This window comes from Hemitrygon akajei, chromosome 14 (genome assembly GCF_048418815.1).
Source record: "Hemitrygon akajei chromosome 14, sHemAka1.3, whole genome shotgun sequence".
NCBI lineage: Eukaryota > Metazoa > Chordata > Chondrichthyes > Myliobatiformes > Dasyatidae > Hemitrygon > Hemitrygon akajei.
This window is the reverse complement of record NC_133137.1, coordinates 106,273,291-106,294,185: the sequence shown is the minus strand read 5'-3', so window position 1 is coordinate 106,294,185 and position 20,895 is coordinate 106,273,291. Positions and strand designations below refer to the sequence as shown.

Below are 20,895 nucleotides of genomic sequence, written 5' to 3'. Positions count from 1 at the left end.
GAATGAGGGGGGAATCTCATAGAAACATTCCAAATGTTAAAAGGCCTGAACAGATTAGATATGGCAAAGTTATTTCCCATGGTAGGGGAGTCTAGGACCAGAGGGCACGACTTCAGGATTGAAGGACATCCATTTAGCACAGAGATGCGGAGAAATTACTTTAGTCAGAGGGTGGTAAATCTGTGGAATTTGTTGCCCCGAGCAACAAACCTTTGGGTCCTTGGGTGCATTTAAGGCAGAGATAGATAGGTTCTTGATTAGCCAGGGCATCAAAGGGTATGGGGAGAAGGCAGGGGAGTGGGGATGACTGGAAGAATTGGATCAGCCATGATCAAATGGCAGAACAGACTCGATGGGCCAAATGACCTTCTTCTGCTCTTATATCTTATGGTCTTAACATACCATTCGGGTGTCCCATTCACATCCACAGAATCTCCTGTCTGTTCCCCTGACTATTGAATCCCCTATCACTACCACTCCCCTCACCTTCTACACCACGGACACATCTTCAGTGCCAGTACCCTGGTCTCTGTTGCATTCCCCTGGGAAGTCATCCCCCACAACAATATGCAAAATGGCATACTTATTATTGAGGGGAATGGCTACATTGGTGCTCTGTGCTAACTCCTTATTCACAATTCCATCTCTCCTGACAGTCACCCAGCAACTCACCTCCTGCAACTTAGGGGTGACTACTTCCCTGTAACTCTGATCGATTATCTCCTCACTCTCCCATACAAGCTGAACATCATCCAGCTGCTGCTCCAGATCCCTAAGACGGTCTTCAAGGAGCTGCAGCTGGATGCACTTCACACAGATGTAGTTCCCTGGGAGACTCTGGCATGAAGAACACAGAACGGCCATTTAAACTACACTAAGTACCCCGACACAGTAAGAAAACAGGGAAACCCAATCATTCCAGTGGCAGAACTGAACTCTGGTCACTGGTGCTGTAAGAGTTACACTAACTACACTACCACGCTGCCCTAAAACTATTTACAAAATACTTCAGCCTCGCAATATCTTCCCTGCCTATGTTTTCCACATTTACCCACATTTGTCAGATCTCTGTCCATTCGATTAACCTATCTCTGTATTCCTTTGTCCTGTTCACAACCTATCAATGTGTCACAAGCAAATTTCAAATCTCCTTATCTCTTCTCAATTTTCTATGTTCCAAGGAATAAAGTCTAACCTATTCAATCTTGCCTTATAACTCAGGTGTTCCAGTCCTGGCACTTCTCTGTGCTCTGTCAACCTTACTTACTTTTCTGTAGGTAGGTGACGTAAACTGCACACAAAACTGCCAGCGACAGTGGTCGAGGCAGATACAATAGGGTCTTTTAAAATACTCTTAGGTAATGGAGCTTAGAAAAATAGAGTGCTATGCAGTAGGGAAATTCTAGGTAGTTTCTAGAGTAGGTTACATGTGGGCTGAATGGCCTGTAATTCTACGTAATACTCCAAATTAGGCCTCATCGGCATTGTATAAAACTTTAACACAACATCCCATCTCCTGTACTCAATACTTTGATTTATGAAGGTCAATGTGCCAAAAGCTTTCTTTATGACCCTATCTACCTGTGATGCCACTTACAATGAATTATGGACCTGTATTCCCAGATCCCTTTGTTCTATCACACTCCTCCCCTACTGTTCACTGTATAAGACCTACCCTGGTTGGTCCTACTGAAGCATCCTTTTGGAAGAATATCGGCTGTTCATTTCCCTCCATAGACACTGCCTGACTTGCCGAGTTCACCCAGCATTTTGTGTGCAGCACACCGACCTCTACTTGCTCTCTGGCGCCTCAAACGTTACCCTGGATCATAGCACCCGAATAAAACCACAGAAAACAAAAACAGCTCACCATTACCCAGACCGTTACATATCCATCACATCAGGAAATCCCCAACCTGGTTTTGCTCAAGCCTTCAATGTCCATTTCCATCTCTTACCCAAGATCCATAGACAGAACTGCCCTGATAGGTTTTGACTGCTCTTACCCCATTGAATTCATTTATTCATCCTGGACTCTATCCCACCTCCCCTCATCTTGAATGTAAGTGAGAAGGAACCTGATACCTCTTATGCACTCCATTTAACAAAAACACAGTTTCCTCCACTAACACGCTGTCATTTGCTAGAACTTGTCCTCACCTTCAACAACTTCTCATTCAGTTCTTCCATTTTCTCCCAATCAAATGTGTGGCATAGTCATTCACGTAGGCCCCAGCTAGGTCTGTCTTTTTGTTTGATCCATTGGACGGCCCTTCCTCCAAGCCTCCTTTGACACAAACCCCAACATTTTCTTCACTGCATCAATTGCATCTGTACTGCTTCCTGAATTCATGCATCATCAGATTTGGCCCCAATTTCCTTTCACCTCTTCCTGCTTTTCAATTCACTCAAGCTGGCTCTGACACTCCATCTCAAGAGGCAGATTTGCTACTTACATTTTCTATAAACTTGCCAACTCCCACAGCTACCTCAACTGCACCTCCTTTCATCTGGCCTCCTGTAAGAATTCTGTATCTCTGTGTTTAGAGTTGGGGCACATCTGTAGTCAAGACAGCTTGAGAGCTTCTGTAATGTCCTCCTCATTCAGACAGCAGGGCTTCCTCTCTGCTGTAGTTGGGAGTCCTCACAGAGAAATATTCCCCCCATTTCCTGCACATGTGCTTTGACCACCCAACTTTCATAGGAAAAATCAGTTTCATTAGTCCTATCTTTCATCTTGCCAGCTTCCACATCATGGTGCATCATTTCCACCAGCTCCAATTTGATCCCACTCCCAGTGACACCGCCTCGTCCCCTCCCTTCCTGCTTCCTGTAGGGACCACTCACTTTGTGACTCTCTTTCCTTTCCCCCCAATATCTTCCTCTGCAATCACAGTAGATCTAACCTCTGTCCACCTCCCTAACAATGACCCAGAGCTCAAATCAGCCCCCCCCCCCAGATAATGCAGAGTTTTACCTGCACTTTTTCCAACTTGGTCTACTACATTTGGTGCTCACAATGTGACCACCTCTACATTAATGAAAACGAGCATAGACTAGGGTAGAGTATCAGCACTGTCCACAAATGACTACCCTGTGCTTCCATTTGCACATCATCAAACTTTCCTTCCTATTCCCACACTGACCTGTCTGTCCTCGGACTATTCCATTGCTAGAGAGGCCAAATGCAGAATGGAGGAACAACACTTCTACTTGAGCAGTGTACAATCTAATGTTTAATTTTCCAGGATAATAGCCCCTTACTTCTCCCTTATTTCATTCTTCTATCCCATCTGCCATCATCCACTCCATCTCATTCCACCCATTACCTCCAAGCCTGTTTCCATCCACCTAGATTGCTGATTACTGGCAATCTTTCCATTACCCTCAGTCCTGATGCAGGGCCATAAGCCCAAAAGTTGACTTTAGTTTAGAATTAACTTTATCTCTATCTTTCCAGTTCTTACAAACACATTTAGCATAAGGTTAAACTGCACCACAAAATTGGTGTCCATTCAATACCATCATTTTGGATCCTATCCTGTTTATGATTGACAATGCTAATGACTGAACATCCACAGTACCCTTTGGGCAGAAAATCCTCAAGGTTTACAAGATAAACGTTTCTCTATCTCAGTGGTATCAACCTTTCATCCTGAAATTAAGGCATGCAATTTTAAACTTCCTAGCTTGAGAAAATAAATTTCAGTAACTATGTGTCAAACCTTTATTTGTTTAAGAAGGATCAGTCTCTTGGCATTCAAGAGGAAATGGTAAATTGGAATAGACCACACACACAAAATGCTCGAGGAACACAGCAGGCCAGGCGTCAGACCTGATGAAGGGTCTCGACCCGAAACGTCGACAGTTCTTCTCCTTATAGATGCTGCCTGGCCTGCTGTGTTCCACCAGCATTTTGTGTGTTGTTTGAATTTCCAGCATCTGCAGATTTCCTCGTGTTTGCAATTGGAATAGACATTGGTTTTATGGGAGAAGCCAGGAAGAGGTAGTAGATGGTTGCCTCACTGATTGGAAGTCTGTGACTTGTGGACAGCCCAGGGGAACAGTGCTGGGTCTGTCGTTGTTTGTCATCTATACCAGTGATCTGGATAATAATGTGATAAACTGGATCAACAAACTTATTGATGACACCAAAACTGAAGGCATCATAGCTTGCAGCTGGAAAAATGGCAGACAGAATTGAATGTGGACAAGTGGAAGCTGTTGCACTTTGGTAGGGTCTTACATAGTGGGTGGTAGGGCATCGAGGAGTGGAGTTGAACAAAGGGATCTGGGAATACAGATCCATAATTCCATTAAAAGTAGCATCACAGATTCACAAAGAAAGCTTTTGGCATACTGGCTTTCATAAGTCAAAGTATTGAGCACAGGAAATGGGATGTTTAAGACATTGGCGAGGCCTAATTTGGAGTATTATGCAGTTTTGGTTACTTACGTATAGGAAAAATGTAAATAATATTGAAAGAGTACAGAGAAAATGTACAAGGATGTTGTTGAGACTGGAGGGCCTGAGTTATAAGGAAAGAGTGAATAGGTTAGGACTTCATTCTTTAGAATGTAGAATAAAGTGAGACTTGATAGAGGTATATAAAATTCTGCAGGATATAGATAGGATAAGTGCAAGCAGCCTTTTTCCATTGTGGTTGATTGGAAGTACATGTAGAGGTCATGGGTTAAGGGTGAAAGGTGAAAAGTTGAAGGGGAACATGAGAGTTGAGAGAGTGTGGAATGAGCTGCCAGCACAAGGGGCACATAGAAGCTCAATTTCAACATTTAAGAGAAGTTTGAATAGGTACATGGATGGTAGGGTATGGTCCTGATGCAAGTTAATGGGAATCAGCAGTTTGGATGGTTTGGCATGGACTAGATGGGCTGAAGGGCCTGTTTCTGAGTTGTACTCTTCTATGACTCTAAACCTCACTATCAAAAAACCTTAAACTCTCCACAAAGGAAGCCCCTTCATCCTAATAATCCTAGTGAATCTATGCTCACCACCCCAAGGCAAGTATATCATTCCCTTGGTAGACAGCATACTGCAAGTGCATATTAACCTCTAGATGTAGCTTTATCAACCTCCACATAACTGCAGAGATGTACTTATTTTTGCAATCCAGCCCCCTTGACAATCATTTACCTTTTGAATGACTCACAACTTCCTACATTTTTACAAATCAGGTACTGTACCTTTGTAAACCAACATGTAGACTTGCACCATTTAAAAAATTAACAATAGCACGAAAATAATCGTACATTAAAATCAATCTGCCACTTTCTTACCCACTCAATGTCCAAACCCCTGGTAATATTCATCCCTGCTCACCTCACCCAGTCCTGTATCAGACCATTGTTTAGCTCACTATAGTCTGTAGATGATAGGAAGTAGGTCTAATGCCAATTCTTGTTGCATCCTATTAACACAAGACTATCAACATGAAAATAACCCATTTATTTCTACTCATTTTACTATCAACAATTCTCTATTCTGATTACCCACAACCCTGTTAACCCATATCTTCTGTAAAAAGGATTACTCTTGTCAGGTAGACAATATGTAACAAACTTGTCTCACAAGTTACTCCCACAAATAATAGATTTGTGAAACATTATTTTTCTTTTATAAAACCAGAGAAAAGCATGAGGTACAATTAACGTAAAGTACTTCAGTGTTACATTCTTAAAACAGATTCCAGCAAATTCCCAACAACTGATGTAGGAAAAAAGGTTTTTTTCTCTCTCCTCCTCCCCCCCCCCCCCTCCCCAACCTTCTTTGAATAGTATTCTTATATCTGCTGCTTTTCAGGCTACTTCTACCATGAAAGAATGTAGGACATTTTGAAATATGTCATTCAGTCATCCACCAGCTTTTCATTGTCTTCACTAAGCTGCCGAATTTTAATTGCATTAACTTGTTTATTGTCAACTTTGCTGTTGTAAGGATGTAACAAACTTGCAAAAGGATACAGGTAGATTATAAGAATGGGAAAACATTTGGCAGATGGAGTATAAGCCTGGTTACAACAATGGAAACTTGTTTGAAGTAGTGGAGAGATTGAGCATGTGGAACAAGTCAAGCATTTGCTCCTGAACTGTAGGAGGAAACCTCTCATGACCAGGTGAGTGTCGTGTGTGCACTCCCCTGAGGAAGTACTTTGAATTGTAACCAAGCCCTTGCAGAGGCCCCCACAGCAATTCTTTTCCTTCCCAAGGAGAGATGGTGAAAGTGATCCTATCTTCAAAGTGAATGGAGAGGGATGCAATCATCATCCTACAAGCCCCTCAATACTTGATGTTAATTTTCCAACTCTGTTCTGCTCAGATGCTCCTTGTTATGTTGGCAAGATTAACTTCTTTCCCCAAACAATGGTGTGAAACAATTAGCTGAGGCACATTGTTTTCAAAATTTAAGACTAGGCAGTCTAAGAGAAAGCAACAGAAAGAATTGCTTGGGTGTTAATTCTGCACAAACCACGAGTTTCTGAACTTACATTGTAAAAAAAAAGACACACGGGATTTATTATTTTTTTTTAATTGTTCTCGAGATGGCTACAACACCAGACGGAACAGCATTTGCACACGCTCAAATCTTCACCCACCTCTGGGATTCCATTCCTCCCAGCCAGCCTGACAGCACAGTCCGAGTACAGGACTCTGCTATAAAACAGACAGCGCCCACTCATGTTATCACTCACTGTTTGTCTTGACCTGTTGTTCAGTCGTGTTAGCAATCTTCAAAGTTATTGTGGTAAAACCTCTGCATATCCTCCTTTCCCCACATTCTGCTAAAGGTTGGGCTCAAATCCACAACTCCACGTCCCAGAGATCCATGACTCCACCTTAGGAATTTTGGATTTTGTGTTTTCATTTAAAACTAACATTCTTCCCAGTATTTTTAAACTGTCTCACAGCTGGAGTTACACAGCCAATATTGTCCTTTGTCTGTTCATCAGGAACACTAAAGATAATTTTCATTTTAAAAGTCATTAAGAAAGTCTCTTGTGCTGTGCACAGTAAACTCCCCTGCCCTCTTCCCACCCCACCAAACAAAAACCAAAAAAAAAACCTCCTCCCTGAAGGAACTCTGGTGGATTAACAGCTGGTTTATTCCAGATCGTCCCTTTTACATACAAGCTCAAAGCAACTGAATTTCGACTGCCCGTCGATTTGGCAGTTGTTCATTCATGCTGTTGTTCCTCTGTTGAGGCCATCTTGAAGCTGGGGAGGGGAAATCAAACCCTGGACTTCCCTTTGCATGCCCTGATGCACAATGCCAGGGAAGCTCCAGCCATGTGGCGTTATGCAGTAGGGTGTTTGGCACTTCTCGCGCAGGTTACCGACCTCTGCTTATAATTGTTTGCCCTATTTGCTCTTGCTGGTACCCAGCCATGGCGGATAGTTTCTTAATATTTGCATTTCCAGTCTGTCTGTTTGAGATACGGTCCTCTGTGGAAAGAATAAGTGAACACTTTGAACAATTTCTGGTCGATTTTACAAAAACTGCTGAGAACAAAATTCTAAGAAAAAGTTAATAATGCTGGTTATGGATAAGATGAACTCCACACATTTAGAGGGGATGTTCATTGGAAGAAAGATGGAATGTGACATTGTGAACAGCCCAATTTGGCCTCACTATACAACAACATATTCAAAAGAACATGTTTGCACATCACTCCTCAAAATACTAGTAACAGAGGGTGGGGAAACGGAAAGCACCAAATACGGAAAGGCCTGGCCTTGGGTGGGATGGGGAGTGAGAAGGGATCACCAGTAGATAGCTTTCAGTCACAACAAGGACATTGGAATTTTCTCCAGGACGACATCACAAGATGGAGTGACAGGAGGTTAGCCTGAGGGGAGAAAGGGGAACAGCACAGCAAGATGGTATTCCTCTAAGATCTGAGCAGACTATGCTTTTCTGTACTTCACCCAATGAAACAAATTCAAATTCTTTCAGTCTAACAAAGTTATTGAATTCCTCCATACCAACTTGGTGAAAAGACATTCTTGGTACTGGATGAACATTCTGGGCAGCTGGGTCATTCGTGCCAACCTAGAGGCAGCCTACTTCTGGAACCCAAAGATACAAGGCCTAATAGTTAAACGTAACCAACACAATTTCATACTTGCTGCCATCCAGTGAACTTCCGAGCTAACAACCACTTTCTTTGGATTCCATGGCTCTTTTCTGATGTAAAATCGTGTCAAAAGTGTCAATGAAATCCAGCATACAATGCCTATATTTCTTGGTACCTCTTCAAAAACAGTATTGTCCTCAAGAACACCCATAATCTTAAACCAAAACTGTATGCCTCAATTTTCTAAATCATACGAAATAGCATTACTTAGAATTTTTCTAATATTTTTCCTACCACCAGGATTAACTTGACAGGCCTATCATTATGGGTTACTTCTTTTTCCCTTTTTAAAATTTCACATTCCATCAACCTGTACTGAATGTGCTGAACACTACAGAAACAGGCCTCTTTAGCCCACCTGCTCCATGATGCCCAGTTACACTAATCCCATCTGCCCTCATTGGGCCTGGATTGCTTATGTCTTTCCTATCCAAAACACTTTTTAAGTATTGTAACTGTATCTGCATCAACCACCTTGTCCAGCAGCAATTTCCAGAAATTTAGAAAAACCTACCCCTCATTTCACCTTCGAATTCCTTTCCTCTCATCTTAAACCAATGCCCTCCAGTTCTAAATTCCCCTGCCTTGGGAAAAAGTGCAGTCCTAACAAATGTCTTTGTACAGTTTCAAGTCCTATACTCAATGTCTCAGCTACACAACATTTCAAATCCACTTTTCACTACCCTAACAAAAATGACACTCGAATGGTCCGGTCCTACTGGTCAACAGGCTGACAAGGTTTGAAGTGAAACACCACTCAGCATAGCCTGTTCTTGCAGGCAATCTCGTAAACCTCAACAGGATATAGGATGCACTTGGACATTGAACGTGAATAGCATGTGACACTTTTAATAGGATAATGAGGAAGGAAGAGAGGAAGAAGCAAATTAAGTATGAAAGGCATTATAGCTTCGAACAGCAAAGAGGGAAAGTGCATTGTATGAACCCAGTTGCCCTCTCCTGCATCTTCAGCCTAGTCTCCCCCACCCCATTCCAATGTCGTACCACAACTCCAATTCAGCGCTCACATTTGGGAAATTCAGTATATTGAACACATGGACTAATTTATTTTTATGAGAAGCAGAGGGCCAAATTAGAGCACTAACCCCATACTCCTGAAACAGAGAAACACATTTTACTAGACCTTCAATTATAAGGTTTTACAGGATACATTACTACTTCTAGTTCAGGAGTTCCCAATCAGGGTCTACAGAGCCCTTGATTAATGGCATCAGCTTTTGGCATAAAAATGTTAGGAACCCCTGCTCTAGTTGATTCCAAGCATTTGTAGATAATGAGCCAGTCCTTACCTGGGAGACTGATGCAAGTCATGGATTTATGAACACAGCTATCGGAAGAGGCGTGTGAAATCTCTCAAAGCCCAGCAAACCTTTTTGCATTCATCAGCACTGCAAGAGGTGCAAGTAATACATTAAAAAGTGTCAGAGCACTGGGTCAATCAAATTTCCATACCCTAGACCAAATCAACATGGTCCTTTGGATTAATGTTCCTTTTATCCAATCTCATACAATGAATGATCATACTGCACCTCAGAGACCGCTGAAACTCAAGTAAAATATAAACTTGATAACAAATACACAAAGTTGTATGAAAGTGTGTCAAAGGTATTCTTCCACCTTGAATAACAGCCAATAAAGGCAGGCATCTAATTTCAGTCCTTTCAGGTGAACAAATCTCCAGAGACGTACTCATAATAGGGATCAACTGCTCACTGTCCACTGCCTAAGCAGATTATTGTTTTCATTTAACAAAAAAGAACCATTTCAAAATCAGAATCAGAGTTAATATCAGCATATAGAAACATAGAAAACCTACAGCACAATACAGACCCTTTGGCCCACAAAGCTGTGCCGAACATGTCCCTACCTTAGAAATTACTAGGCTTACCTATAGCCCTCTATTTTACTAAACTCCATGTACCCATCTAAAAGCCTCTTAAAAGACCCTATCGTATCCGCCTCCACCACTGTTGCTGGCAGCCCATTCCACGCACTCACCACACTCTGAGTGAAAAACTTAACTCCTGACATCTCCTCTGTACCTACTCCCCAGCACCTTATACCTGTGTCCTCTTGTGGCAGCCATTTCAGCCCTGGGAAAAAGCCTCTTGACTATCCACATGATCAATACCTCTCATCATCATGTACACCTCTATCAGGTCACCTCTCATCCTCATTCACTCCAAGGAGAAAAGGCCGAGATCACTCAACCTATTCTCATAAGGCATGCTCCTCAATCCAGGCAACATCCTTGTAAATCTCCTCTGCACCCTTTCTATGGTTTCCACATCTTTCCTGTAGTGAGGCGACCAGAACTGAGCACAGTACTCCAAGTGGGGTCTGACCAGGGTCCTATATAGCTGCAACATTACCTCTTGGCTCCTAAATTCAACTCCACGATTGATGAAGGCCAACACACCATATGCCTTCTTAACCAGAGTCAACCTGTGCAGCTGCTTTGAGCGTCCTATGGACTCGGACCCCAAGATCCCTCTGATCCTCCACACTGCCAAGAGTCTTACCATTAATACTATATTCTGCCATCATATTTGACCTACCACAATGAGCCACTTCACACTTAGCTGGGTTGAACTCCATCTGCCACTTCTCAGCCCAGTTTTGCACCCTATCAATGTCCCGTTGTAACCTCTAACAGCCCTCCACACTATCCACAACACCTCCAACCTTTGTGTCATTAGCAAACTCGCTAACCCATCCCTCTACTTCCTCACCCAGGTTGTTTATAAAAATCACGAAGAGTAAAGGTCCCAGAACAAATCCCTGAGGCACTCCAATGGTATCCGACCTCCATGCAGAATATGACCCATCTACAACCATTCTTTGCCTTCTGTGGGCAAGCTAGTTCTGGATCCACAAAACAATGTCCCCTTGGATCCCATGCTGACTACTCCTATTCATATTATACCTCTCCAAATGTTCATAAATCCTGCCTCTCAGGATCTTCTCCATCAACTTACCAACCACTGAGGTAAGGCTCACTGGTCTATAATTTTCTGGGCTAGCTCTACTCCCTTTCTTGAATAAAGGAACAACATCTGTAGCCCTCCAATCCTCCGGAACCTCTCCCGTCCCCATTGATGATGCAAAGATCATCGCCAGAGGCTCAGCAATCTGCTCCCTCGCCTCCCACAATAGCCTGGGGTACATCTCATCCGGTCCCGGCGACTTATCCAACTTGATGCTTTCCAAAAGCTCCAGCACATCCTCTTTCTTAATATCTACACGTTCAAGCTTATCAGTCTGCTGCCAGTTATCACAACAATCACTAAGATCCTTTTCCATAGTGAATACTGAAGTATTCATTAAGTACCTCTGCTATTTCCTCTGGTTCCATACACACTTTCCCACTGTCACACTTGATGGGTCCTATTCTTTCACGTCTTATCCTCTTGCTCTTCAGATACTTGTGGAATGCCTTGGGGTTTTCCTTAATTCTCCCCGCCAAGGCCTTCTCATGGCCTCTTCTGGCTCTCCTAATTTCCTTCTTAAGCTCCTTCCTAGTAGCCTTATAAATTTCTAGATCTCTAACATTACCTAGCTCTCTGAACCTTTTGTAAGCTTTTCTTTTCTTCTTGACTAGATTTATTACAGCCTTTGTACACCACAGTTCCTGTACCCTCCCATAACTTCCCCGTCTCATTGGAACGTACCTAGACAGAACTCTACACAAATATCCCCTGAATATTTGCCATATTTCTTCTGTACTTTTCCCTGAGAACATCTGTTTCCAATTTACGCTTCCAATTTCCTGCCTGATGGCCTCATAGTTCCCCTTACTCCAATTAAACACCTTGCTAACTTGTCTGTTCCTATCTCTCTCCAATACTATTGTAAAGGAGATAGAATTATGATCACCATCTCCAAAATGTTCTCCCATTGTGAGATCTGACAGCTGACCAGGTTCATTTCCCAATACCAAACCAAGTACAGCCTCTCCTCTTGTGTCTACATACTGTGTCAAGAAACCTTCCTGAACACACCTAACAAACTCCACCCCATCTAAACCCCTTGCTCTAGGGAGATGCCAATCGATATTTGGGAAATTAAAATCTCCCATCATGACAACTCTGTTATTATTACACCTTTCCAGGATCTGTTTCCCTATCTGCTCCTCGATATCCCTGTTACTATTAGGCTGCCTATAAAATACACCCAGTAAAGTTATTGACCCGTTCCTGTTCCTAACCTCCACCCATAGAGACTCCGTAGACAATCCCTCCATGGTGTCCAACTTTTCTGCAGCTGTGACACTATCTCTGACCAACAGTGCCATGTCCCCACCTCTTTTGCCTCCCTCCCTGTCCTTTCTGAAACATCTAAAACCCAGCACTTGAAGTAACCAATCCTGTCCCTGAGCCATCCAAGTCTCTGTAATGGCCACCACATCATATCTCCAAGTACTGATCCATTCTCTAAGCTCATCCGCTTTGTTCACAACACTCCTTGCATTAAAACAGACACATCTCAAGCCTTCGGCCTGAGCATGTCCCTTCTCTATCACCTGCCTATCCTCCCTCTCGCACTGTCTACAAGCTTTCTCTATTTGTGAGCTAACCTCCTCTTCCCCAGTCTCTTCACTTCGGTTCCCACCCCCCAACAATTCTAGTTTAAAGTCTCCCCAGTTGCCTTAGCAAACCTCCCTGCCAGGATATTGGTCCCCCTGGGATCAAGTGCAACCCGTCCTTTTTGTACAGGTCACACCTGCCTCAAAAGAGGTCCCACTTAACCAGAAATCTGAATCCCGGCTCCCTGCTCCAATTCCTCAGCCACGCATTTATCCTCCACCTCATCCTATTCCTATTCTCACTGTCGTGTGGCACAGGCAGTAATCCCGAGATTACTACCTTTGCGGTCCTGCTTCTCAACTTCCTTCCTAACTCCCTGTAGTCTTTTTTCAGAACCTCTTCCCTTTTCCTACCTATGTCATTGGTACCAATATGTACCACAACCTCCGGCTGTTCTCCCTCCCACCACAGGATATCTTGGACGCGATCCGAAACACCCCGGACCCTGGCACCTGGGAGGCAAACTACCATCCGAGTTTCTTTCCTGCATCCACAGAATCGCTTGTCTGACCCCCTAACTGTAGAATCCCCTATCATTACTACCTTCCTCTTCCCTTCCCTACCCTTCTGAGCCACAGGGCCAGACTCTGTGCCAGAGGCATGGCCACTGCCGCTTCCCCTGGGTAGGCTGTCCCCTCCAATAGTACTCAAACAGGAGTACTTATTGTCAAGGGGTACAGCCACAGGGATACCCTCTAGTACCTGACTCTTCCCCTTCCCCCTTCTGACTGTGACCCACTTGACTGTCTCCCGTGGTTCCGGTGTGACCACCTGCCTGTAACTCCTCTCTATCACCTCCTCACTCTCCCTGACCAGACGAAGGTCATCGAGCTGCATCTCTAGTTCCCTAACCTGGTCCCTCAGGAGCTGCAGCTCGACACACCTGGTGCAGATATGGCCGTCTGGGAGACTCCAGGCCCCTCCACATCTGACACTGAGCACAGAGAACTGGCCTCACACACATACTTCCTACCTCGCCCCGTCCCGTTACCGTCTAAGCCCGTTCAGCCAAAGCCCTGTCACTCTATTGCCTCTCACTTCGCTGCCCGCTGGATAGGGTGGTCTTCTTTTTAAACCTTTCACACTCTATTGGCTGACGTCATGCGCCTGCTCAGTCTCGCCTCTCTTTCCCAAGTCGTAAAAAACTTCCTTCGCTCCAAAAAATCAGCAGTTCACTCACAGCCTTCTTGCTCCAAATTTTGTCATGAAATTTGTTGCATTGCGGCAGGTGTACATTGCAATACATAATAATAAGCTATAAATTACAAAAGGTAAATATAAAAAAGAAAATTACATGAAATAAGTAGTGCAAAAAGAGAGGGAAAAGTACTGAGGAGGTGCTTATAGATTCATTGTCCATTCAGAAATCTGATGACAGAATGGAAGAAGCTGCTCCCATTACATTAAGTGTGTATCTTCAGGCTCCTGTATCTCCTCCTAGATGGGAACAACGAGAAGAGGGCATGACTTTGGTGACTGGGGTCCTTAATGATGGATGCTGCCTTTTTGAGGCATCACCTTATGAAGGTGTCCTGGATGCTGGGGAGGCTAGTGCCCATGAAGGAGCTGGCTGAGTTTACAACTTTCTGCAGCTTTTTCCAATCCTGTGTAGTACTCTTTGTAAATCCTTGCCGAATAAACTCCCAATTTTTTAAAAGATAAGTGTATCTTTATATGCATATGTACATCAAAACATACAGTGAAATGTATTAAATCATCAAGGATTGCACTAAGGACAGCCTACAAGCGTCACCACACTTCCTGCGCCAATATAGCATGCCCACAACTCACCAACCTTAACATTTCTCTTCACCATCTACACCTCGGACTTCAACTACTGCACAGTCTTGCCATCTTCAGAAGTTTTCTGATGACTCTGCCATAGTTGGATGCAACAGCAAGGGAGATGAGGCTGAGTACAGGGCTACGGTGGGAAACTTTGTCACATGGTGCGAGCAGAATCATCTGCAGCTTAATGTGAAAAAGACTAAGGAGCTGGTGGTGGACCTGATGAGGGCTAAGGCACCGGTGACCCCTGTTTCCATCCAAGGGGTCAGTGTGGACATGGTGGAGGATTATAAAAACCTGGGGATACAAATTGACAATAAATTGGACTGGTCAAAGAACACTGAGGCTGTCTACAAGAAGGGTCAGAGCCGTCTCTACTTCCTGAGGAGACTGAGGTCCTTTAACATCTGCCGGACGATGCCGAGGATGTTCTATGAGGCTGTGGTGGCCAGTGCTATCATGTTTGCTGTTGTGTGCTGGGGCAGCAGGCTGAGGGTAACAGACACCAACAGAATCAACAAACTCATTCGTAAGGCCAGTGATGCTGTGGGGGTGGAACTGAACTCTCTGACGGTGGTGTCTGAAAAGAGGATGCTGTCCAAGTTGCATGCCATCTTGGACAATGACTCCCATCCACTCCTTAATGTACTGGTTAGGCACAGGAGTACATTCAGCCAGAGACTCATTCCACCAGGATGTAACTCTGAGCATCATAGGAAGTCATTCCTGCCTGTGGCCATCAAACTTTACAACTCCTCCCTCGGAGTGTCAGACACCCTGAGCCAATAGGCTGGTCCTGGACTTATTTCAACTTGGCATGATTAACTTATTTTTAAAAAAAATTATTTATGGTTTTATATTGCTATATTTCTACATAATTCTAGGTTGGCGCGGCTGTAACAAAACCCAATTTCCCTTGGGATCAATAAAGTATGTCTGTCTGTATTATATCTTTGGGGGGAACTAGACCATCTGGAGGAAATCCACATGGCCACAGGAAAACATACAAACTGCTTACAGACAAGCAGCAGGAACTGAACCCCAGTCAGCGATGACTGGCACTATGAAGTGTGCCACCATGCCACCCTTCAAGTCTGTGTGTGTGTTGACACTTGGTGGGAACAGGAGGACTTATAGATGCCTTACAGCCACTCTTCATTTGCAAGAGATGGCAGCCCATCAGAATCGGACTCTGCACACACACACACTATCACTTCAGCAGTGATTATTAGTAAGGAGTGCTGGCTAATTCAGGCCTCCTTATGCAAAAGACCTACTCCAGCTACTAATGGATTGACATTAACTGAGTGCAGGTTGTTCAGCTACCTCAGCCCTCCAGCCACCTGACCTCTGGTGGTGTGTGTATCAGTGTCTGTCTGTCTGTCTGTGTGGAGTGTGCATTTCTCCCTGTGGTGGCCTGGTTTTTCCCACATTCCAAACACATGCCAGCTGACAGGTTAATTGACTCCTTTAGGAAAACGAAAGGAGAATCATGGACGTACTTGTGGACATATGTACAAAGTACAAAAATACAAAGTAAAATTCATTTGCCTTCCTCATCACAGACTCAACTGGCAAATTAACCTTTAAGGAATCCTGCAGCAGGATTCCAAATCCATTTGCACCTCAGATTTTTGTAATTTCTCTCCATTTAGAAAATAGTCAACCCTTTCATTTCTTCTGCCAGTGCATGACCATACACTTTCCCACACTGTGTTCCATCTGCTATTCCTCTGCCCATTCTGCAAATCTTCTGTAGCCTATTTTCTCAAACCTACCTGCGCCTCCACCCACCTTTGTATTGTCTGCACATTTTGCAACAAAGCCCAAATCAATGGCATATAACATAAAAAGAAAATGCTCCCAACACAGACCCCTGTGGAATACCACTAGTCACTAGCAGCCAACTAGAAAAGGCTCCCTTTATCCCCACTCTTTGCCTCCTGCCGATCAGCCACTGCTTTATCCATGCTAGAATCGTTCCTGTAATACTATGGGCTTGCGGCTTGTTAAGCAGCGTCATGTTTGGCACCTTGTCAAAGGCCCTCTGAAAAATGCAAGTACACAACATCATCTGATTCTCCTGTGTCTCTCCTGCTTGCTATATGTTCAAAAAATTCCAACAGATTTGTAAGGGAAGACTTTCCTTCGAGGAAACCATGCTGAATATGGCCTACTTTATCATGTGCCTCGAAGTACCCCAAAACCACATCCTTAACAATTGACTCCAACATCTTCCCAACCACTGAGGTCTTTTCCTTTCTTCTGCCTCTCTCCCTTCTTGAAGAGTGAAGTGACATTTTCAATTTTCCAGTCTTCCATAACCATTCCCGAATCTACTGATTCTGGAAAGATCATTACTAATGCCTCCACAATCTCCTCAGTCACCTCTTTTAGAACACTGGGGTGTAAACTATCTGATCCAGGTGACTTACCTCCCTTTAGACCTTTCAGTTTCCCAAGAACCTTCTCCCTAGTAATGGTAACTTCATACACATCATGATCCTTAACACCTGGTACTTCCACCATACTGCTAGTGCATTGTACAGTGAGTGAAGACTGATGCAAAATACTTATTCAGTTTATCCACCATTTCCTTGTCCCCCATTACTACCTCTCCAGCATTGTTTTCCAGCGGTCTGATATCCACTCTCATCTCTTTTACACTTTACCTATCTGAAGAAACTTTGTTATCCTCTTTAATATTATTGCCTGGCTTACTTTCACATTCCATCTTTACCTTTTTAAATGACTTTTTAGTTGCCTTCTGTTGGTACTTAAAAGCCTCCCAATCCTCTAACTTCTAATTTTTGCTCTATGGTCTAACTTCTTTGACTTTATGTTGGCCTCAACTATCCTTGTTAGCCATGGTTGTGTCATCTTGCCTTCTTTCTCTTTGGAATGTATATATCCTGTGCCTTCTGAATTACTTCCAGAAATTCCAGCCATTGTGGCTCTGCCATCATCCTGCCAGTGTCCTTTTCCAATCAATTCTGTCCAACTCCTGTCTCATGTCTCCGTAATTCCCTTTACTCCATTCTAATACTGATACATCTGACTTTAGCTTCTCCTTCTCAAATTTCAGGGTGAATTCAATCATATTATGATCACTTTCCTCTAAGTGTTCTTTTACCTTAAACACTCAAATCAATTCTGGTTCATTGCACAACACCCAATCCAGAATAGCTGATCCTCTAATGGGCTCAACCAGCAGCTGCTCTAAAAAACCATCTCGTAGGCACTCTAGAAATTCCCCCTCCAGTAAACTAGCACCAATCCAATTTTCTCTAACTACCTACATATTGAATTCCCCCATGACTATTGTAACATTGCCCTTTTGGCATGCATTTTCTATTTCCCATTGTAATTTGTAGGCCACATCCTTACTACTATTTGAGGGTCTATATACAACTCCCATCTGTGTCTTTTTACCCTTGCAGTTCTTTAGATCTATCCACGATTCAACAGCTTCCCACTCTATGTCACCTCTAACGATTTCATTTCAATTTTTTTTTAGGCACTACCTTCCTGCCTAACCTTTCGATACAATGTGCATCCTTGAACATTAATCTCCCAGCTATAATCTTCTTTCAGCCATGATCCAATGCCTACATCATGTCTGCCAGTCTGTAACTGTGCTACAAGTTCATTGACCTTATTCCGTATATTGCATGCATTCAGATGTAACATTTTTAGTCCTGTATTTACCCTTTTTGATTTTGTCCGCCTTCGCATTGCAACTCATCCCATTGACTGTAATTTTGCACTATCATCAGCTTCTCCTGGCTAGGAGTCTCACTACACATTGCCTCTGTTTGTAACCCAACTACATCATCCTCAGCACTATCACACCAGTTCCCATTCCCCTGCCAAGTTTCAATAGGTACGTTTAACATCAGAGAAATGTATACAATATGTAGAAATGTATACATCCTGAAATTCTTTTTCTTCGCAAACATCCACGAAAACAGGAGTACCCCAAAGATGAATAACAGTTAAAACGTTAGAACCCCAATCACCCAGCCCCTCCCTCCCACGCACAAGCAAGACAACGACCTCTCCCCACCCCCCACCAGCATAAAAGCATCAGTGCCATTCACAAGCACTCAAGCTTGCAGCAAGTTAGGTTAAACCCACCCGAACAACTCTAGCCAACATGCCCACAAGGATATTGGGTTCAGGTGTAACCCATCCCTTTTGGATATATACCTTCCCCAGAAGAGATCATAATGATCCATAAATTTGAACCCCTGTACCCTACATAAGTTCCTTAGCTATGTATTCAGCTGCCAAATCATCTTATTTTTACCCTCACTGACATGTGGCACAGGCAGCAAACCAGAGATTACTACTACCCTATAGGTCCTGTTTCTCAGATTTCTACCTAGCTCCCTAAAATCTGTCTTCAGGACCTCCTCACCTTGTCTAACTATATCATTGGTGCCAATACTTCTGGCTGCTCGCCCTCACCCTTGATAATGCCATGGACATGACCTGAGACATCCCTGATCCTGGCACCAGAAAGGCAACATACCATCCGAGTGTCTCTACTGCGCCCACAGAACCTTATCTCTGTTCGGCTGACTAAGGAATCGCCTATGAAAGTCGCAGTCCTTCTCACCTCTCTGTTCTTCTGGCCACAGCACCTGACTCAGTGCCAGAAACCCGATCACTGTGGCTCCCTCCGATAGGTCATTCTCCTCAATAGTATCTGAAGTTATATTATTATTCAAGGAAATGACCTCAGGTGTATTTTGCACTGGATGGGCATTTTCCCTCCTTCTCCTGACAGCCACCCATATACATGTCTTCTGCAACCTCCGGGTGACTGCCTCCTTGTAGCTTCTGTCTATCACCTCCTCATTCTCCCGTATGAGTCAAAGGTCATCAAGTCGAAGGACATTAGCCTGGATGACGTGGAATCGATATGGGTAGAGCTGCATAACACTAAGGGGCAGAAAACGCTGGTGGGAGTTGTGTACAGGCCACCTAACAGTAGTAGTGAGGTTGGGGATGGCATTAAACAGGAAATTAGAAATGCGTGCAAGAAAGGAACAGTAGTTATAATGGGTGACTTCAATCTACATATAGATTGGGTGAACCAAATTGGTAAGGGTGCTGAGGAAGAGGATTTCTTGGAATGTATGCGGGATGGTTTTCTGAACCAAAATGTCGAGGAACCAACTAGAGAGCAGGCCATTCTAGATTGGGTATTGAGCAATGAGAAAGGGTTAGTTAGCAATCTTGTCGTGCGAGGCCCCTTGGGAAAGAGTGACCATAATATGGTGGAATTCTTCATTAAAATGGAGAGTGACATAGTTAATTCAGAAACAGAAGTTCTGAACTTAAAGAAGGGTAACTTTGAAGGTATGAGACATGAATTAGCTAAGATAGACTGGCAAATGATACTTAAAGGGTTGACGGTGGATATGCAATTGCAAGCATTTAAAGATCGCATGGATGAACTACAACAATTGTTCATCCCAGTTTGGCAAAAGAATAAACCAGGGAAGGTAGTGCACCCGTGGCTGACAAGGGAAATTAGGGATAGTATCAAGTCCAAAGAAGAAACATATAAATTAGCAAAAAAAAAGTGGCACACCTGAGGACTGGGAGAAATTCAGAGATCAGAGGAGGACAAAGGGCTTAATTAGGAAAGGGAAAAAAGATTATGAGAGAAAGCTGGCAGGGAACATTAAAAACTGACTGTAAAAGCTTTTATAGATACGTGAAAAGAAAAAGATTGGTCAAGACAAATGTAGGTTCATTACAGTCAGAAACAGGTGAATTGATCATAGGGAACAAAGACATGGCAGACCAATTGAATAACTACTTTGGTTCTGTCTTCACTAAGGAGGACATAAATAATCTTCCGGAAATAGTGAGGGAAATACATGTTAATAGGGAAGTGGTGTTAGGTAAATTGAAGGCATTAAAGGCAGATAAATCCCCAGGGCCAGATGGTCTGAATCCCAGAGTGCTTAAGGAAGTAGCCCAAGAAATAGTGGATGCATTAGTGATAATTTTTCAAAACTCCTTAGATTCTGGATTAGTTCCTGAGGATTGGAGGGTGGCTAATGTAACCCCACTTTTTAAATAAGGAGGGAGAGAGAAACCGGGGAATTTGCTAGAGTTGGTTATCAAAGATGTGATAACAGCACATTTGGAAAGAGGTGAAATCATCGGACAAAGTCAGCATGGATTTGTGAAAGGAAAATCATGTCTGACAAGTCTTATAGAATTTTTTGAAGATGTAACTAGTAGAGTGGATGGGAGAGAGCCAGTGGATGTGGTATATTTAGATTTTCAAAAGGCTTTTGAAGAGGTCCCACACAGGAGATCAGTGT

General features: G+C 43.4%; 1 protein-coding gene across 1 annotated transcript in view; it reads right to left on the bottom strand.

Annotated features, from left to right (window-relative positions):
• Positions 1 to 6,531: 6,531 nt before the first annotated feature.
• tnpo3 (transportin 3) overlaps positions 6,532 to 20,895 on the bottom strand; it is a 70,265-nt gene continuing 55,901 nt past the window's right edge. The window contains exons 22-23 of the mRNA XM_073066882.1: positions 9,464 to 9,562; positions 6,532 to 7,461 (exon numbers count right to left, since the gene is read on the bottom strand). Of these exons, the coding sequence (XP_072922983.1) occupies positions 9,502 to 9,562 (61 nt within the window). The 3' untranslated portion in view covers positions 6,532 to 7,461; positions 9,464 to 9,501. The remainder of the gene's footprint in view (positions 7,462 to 9,463; positions 9,563 to 20,895) is intronic.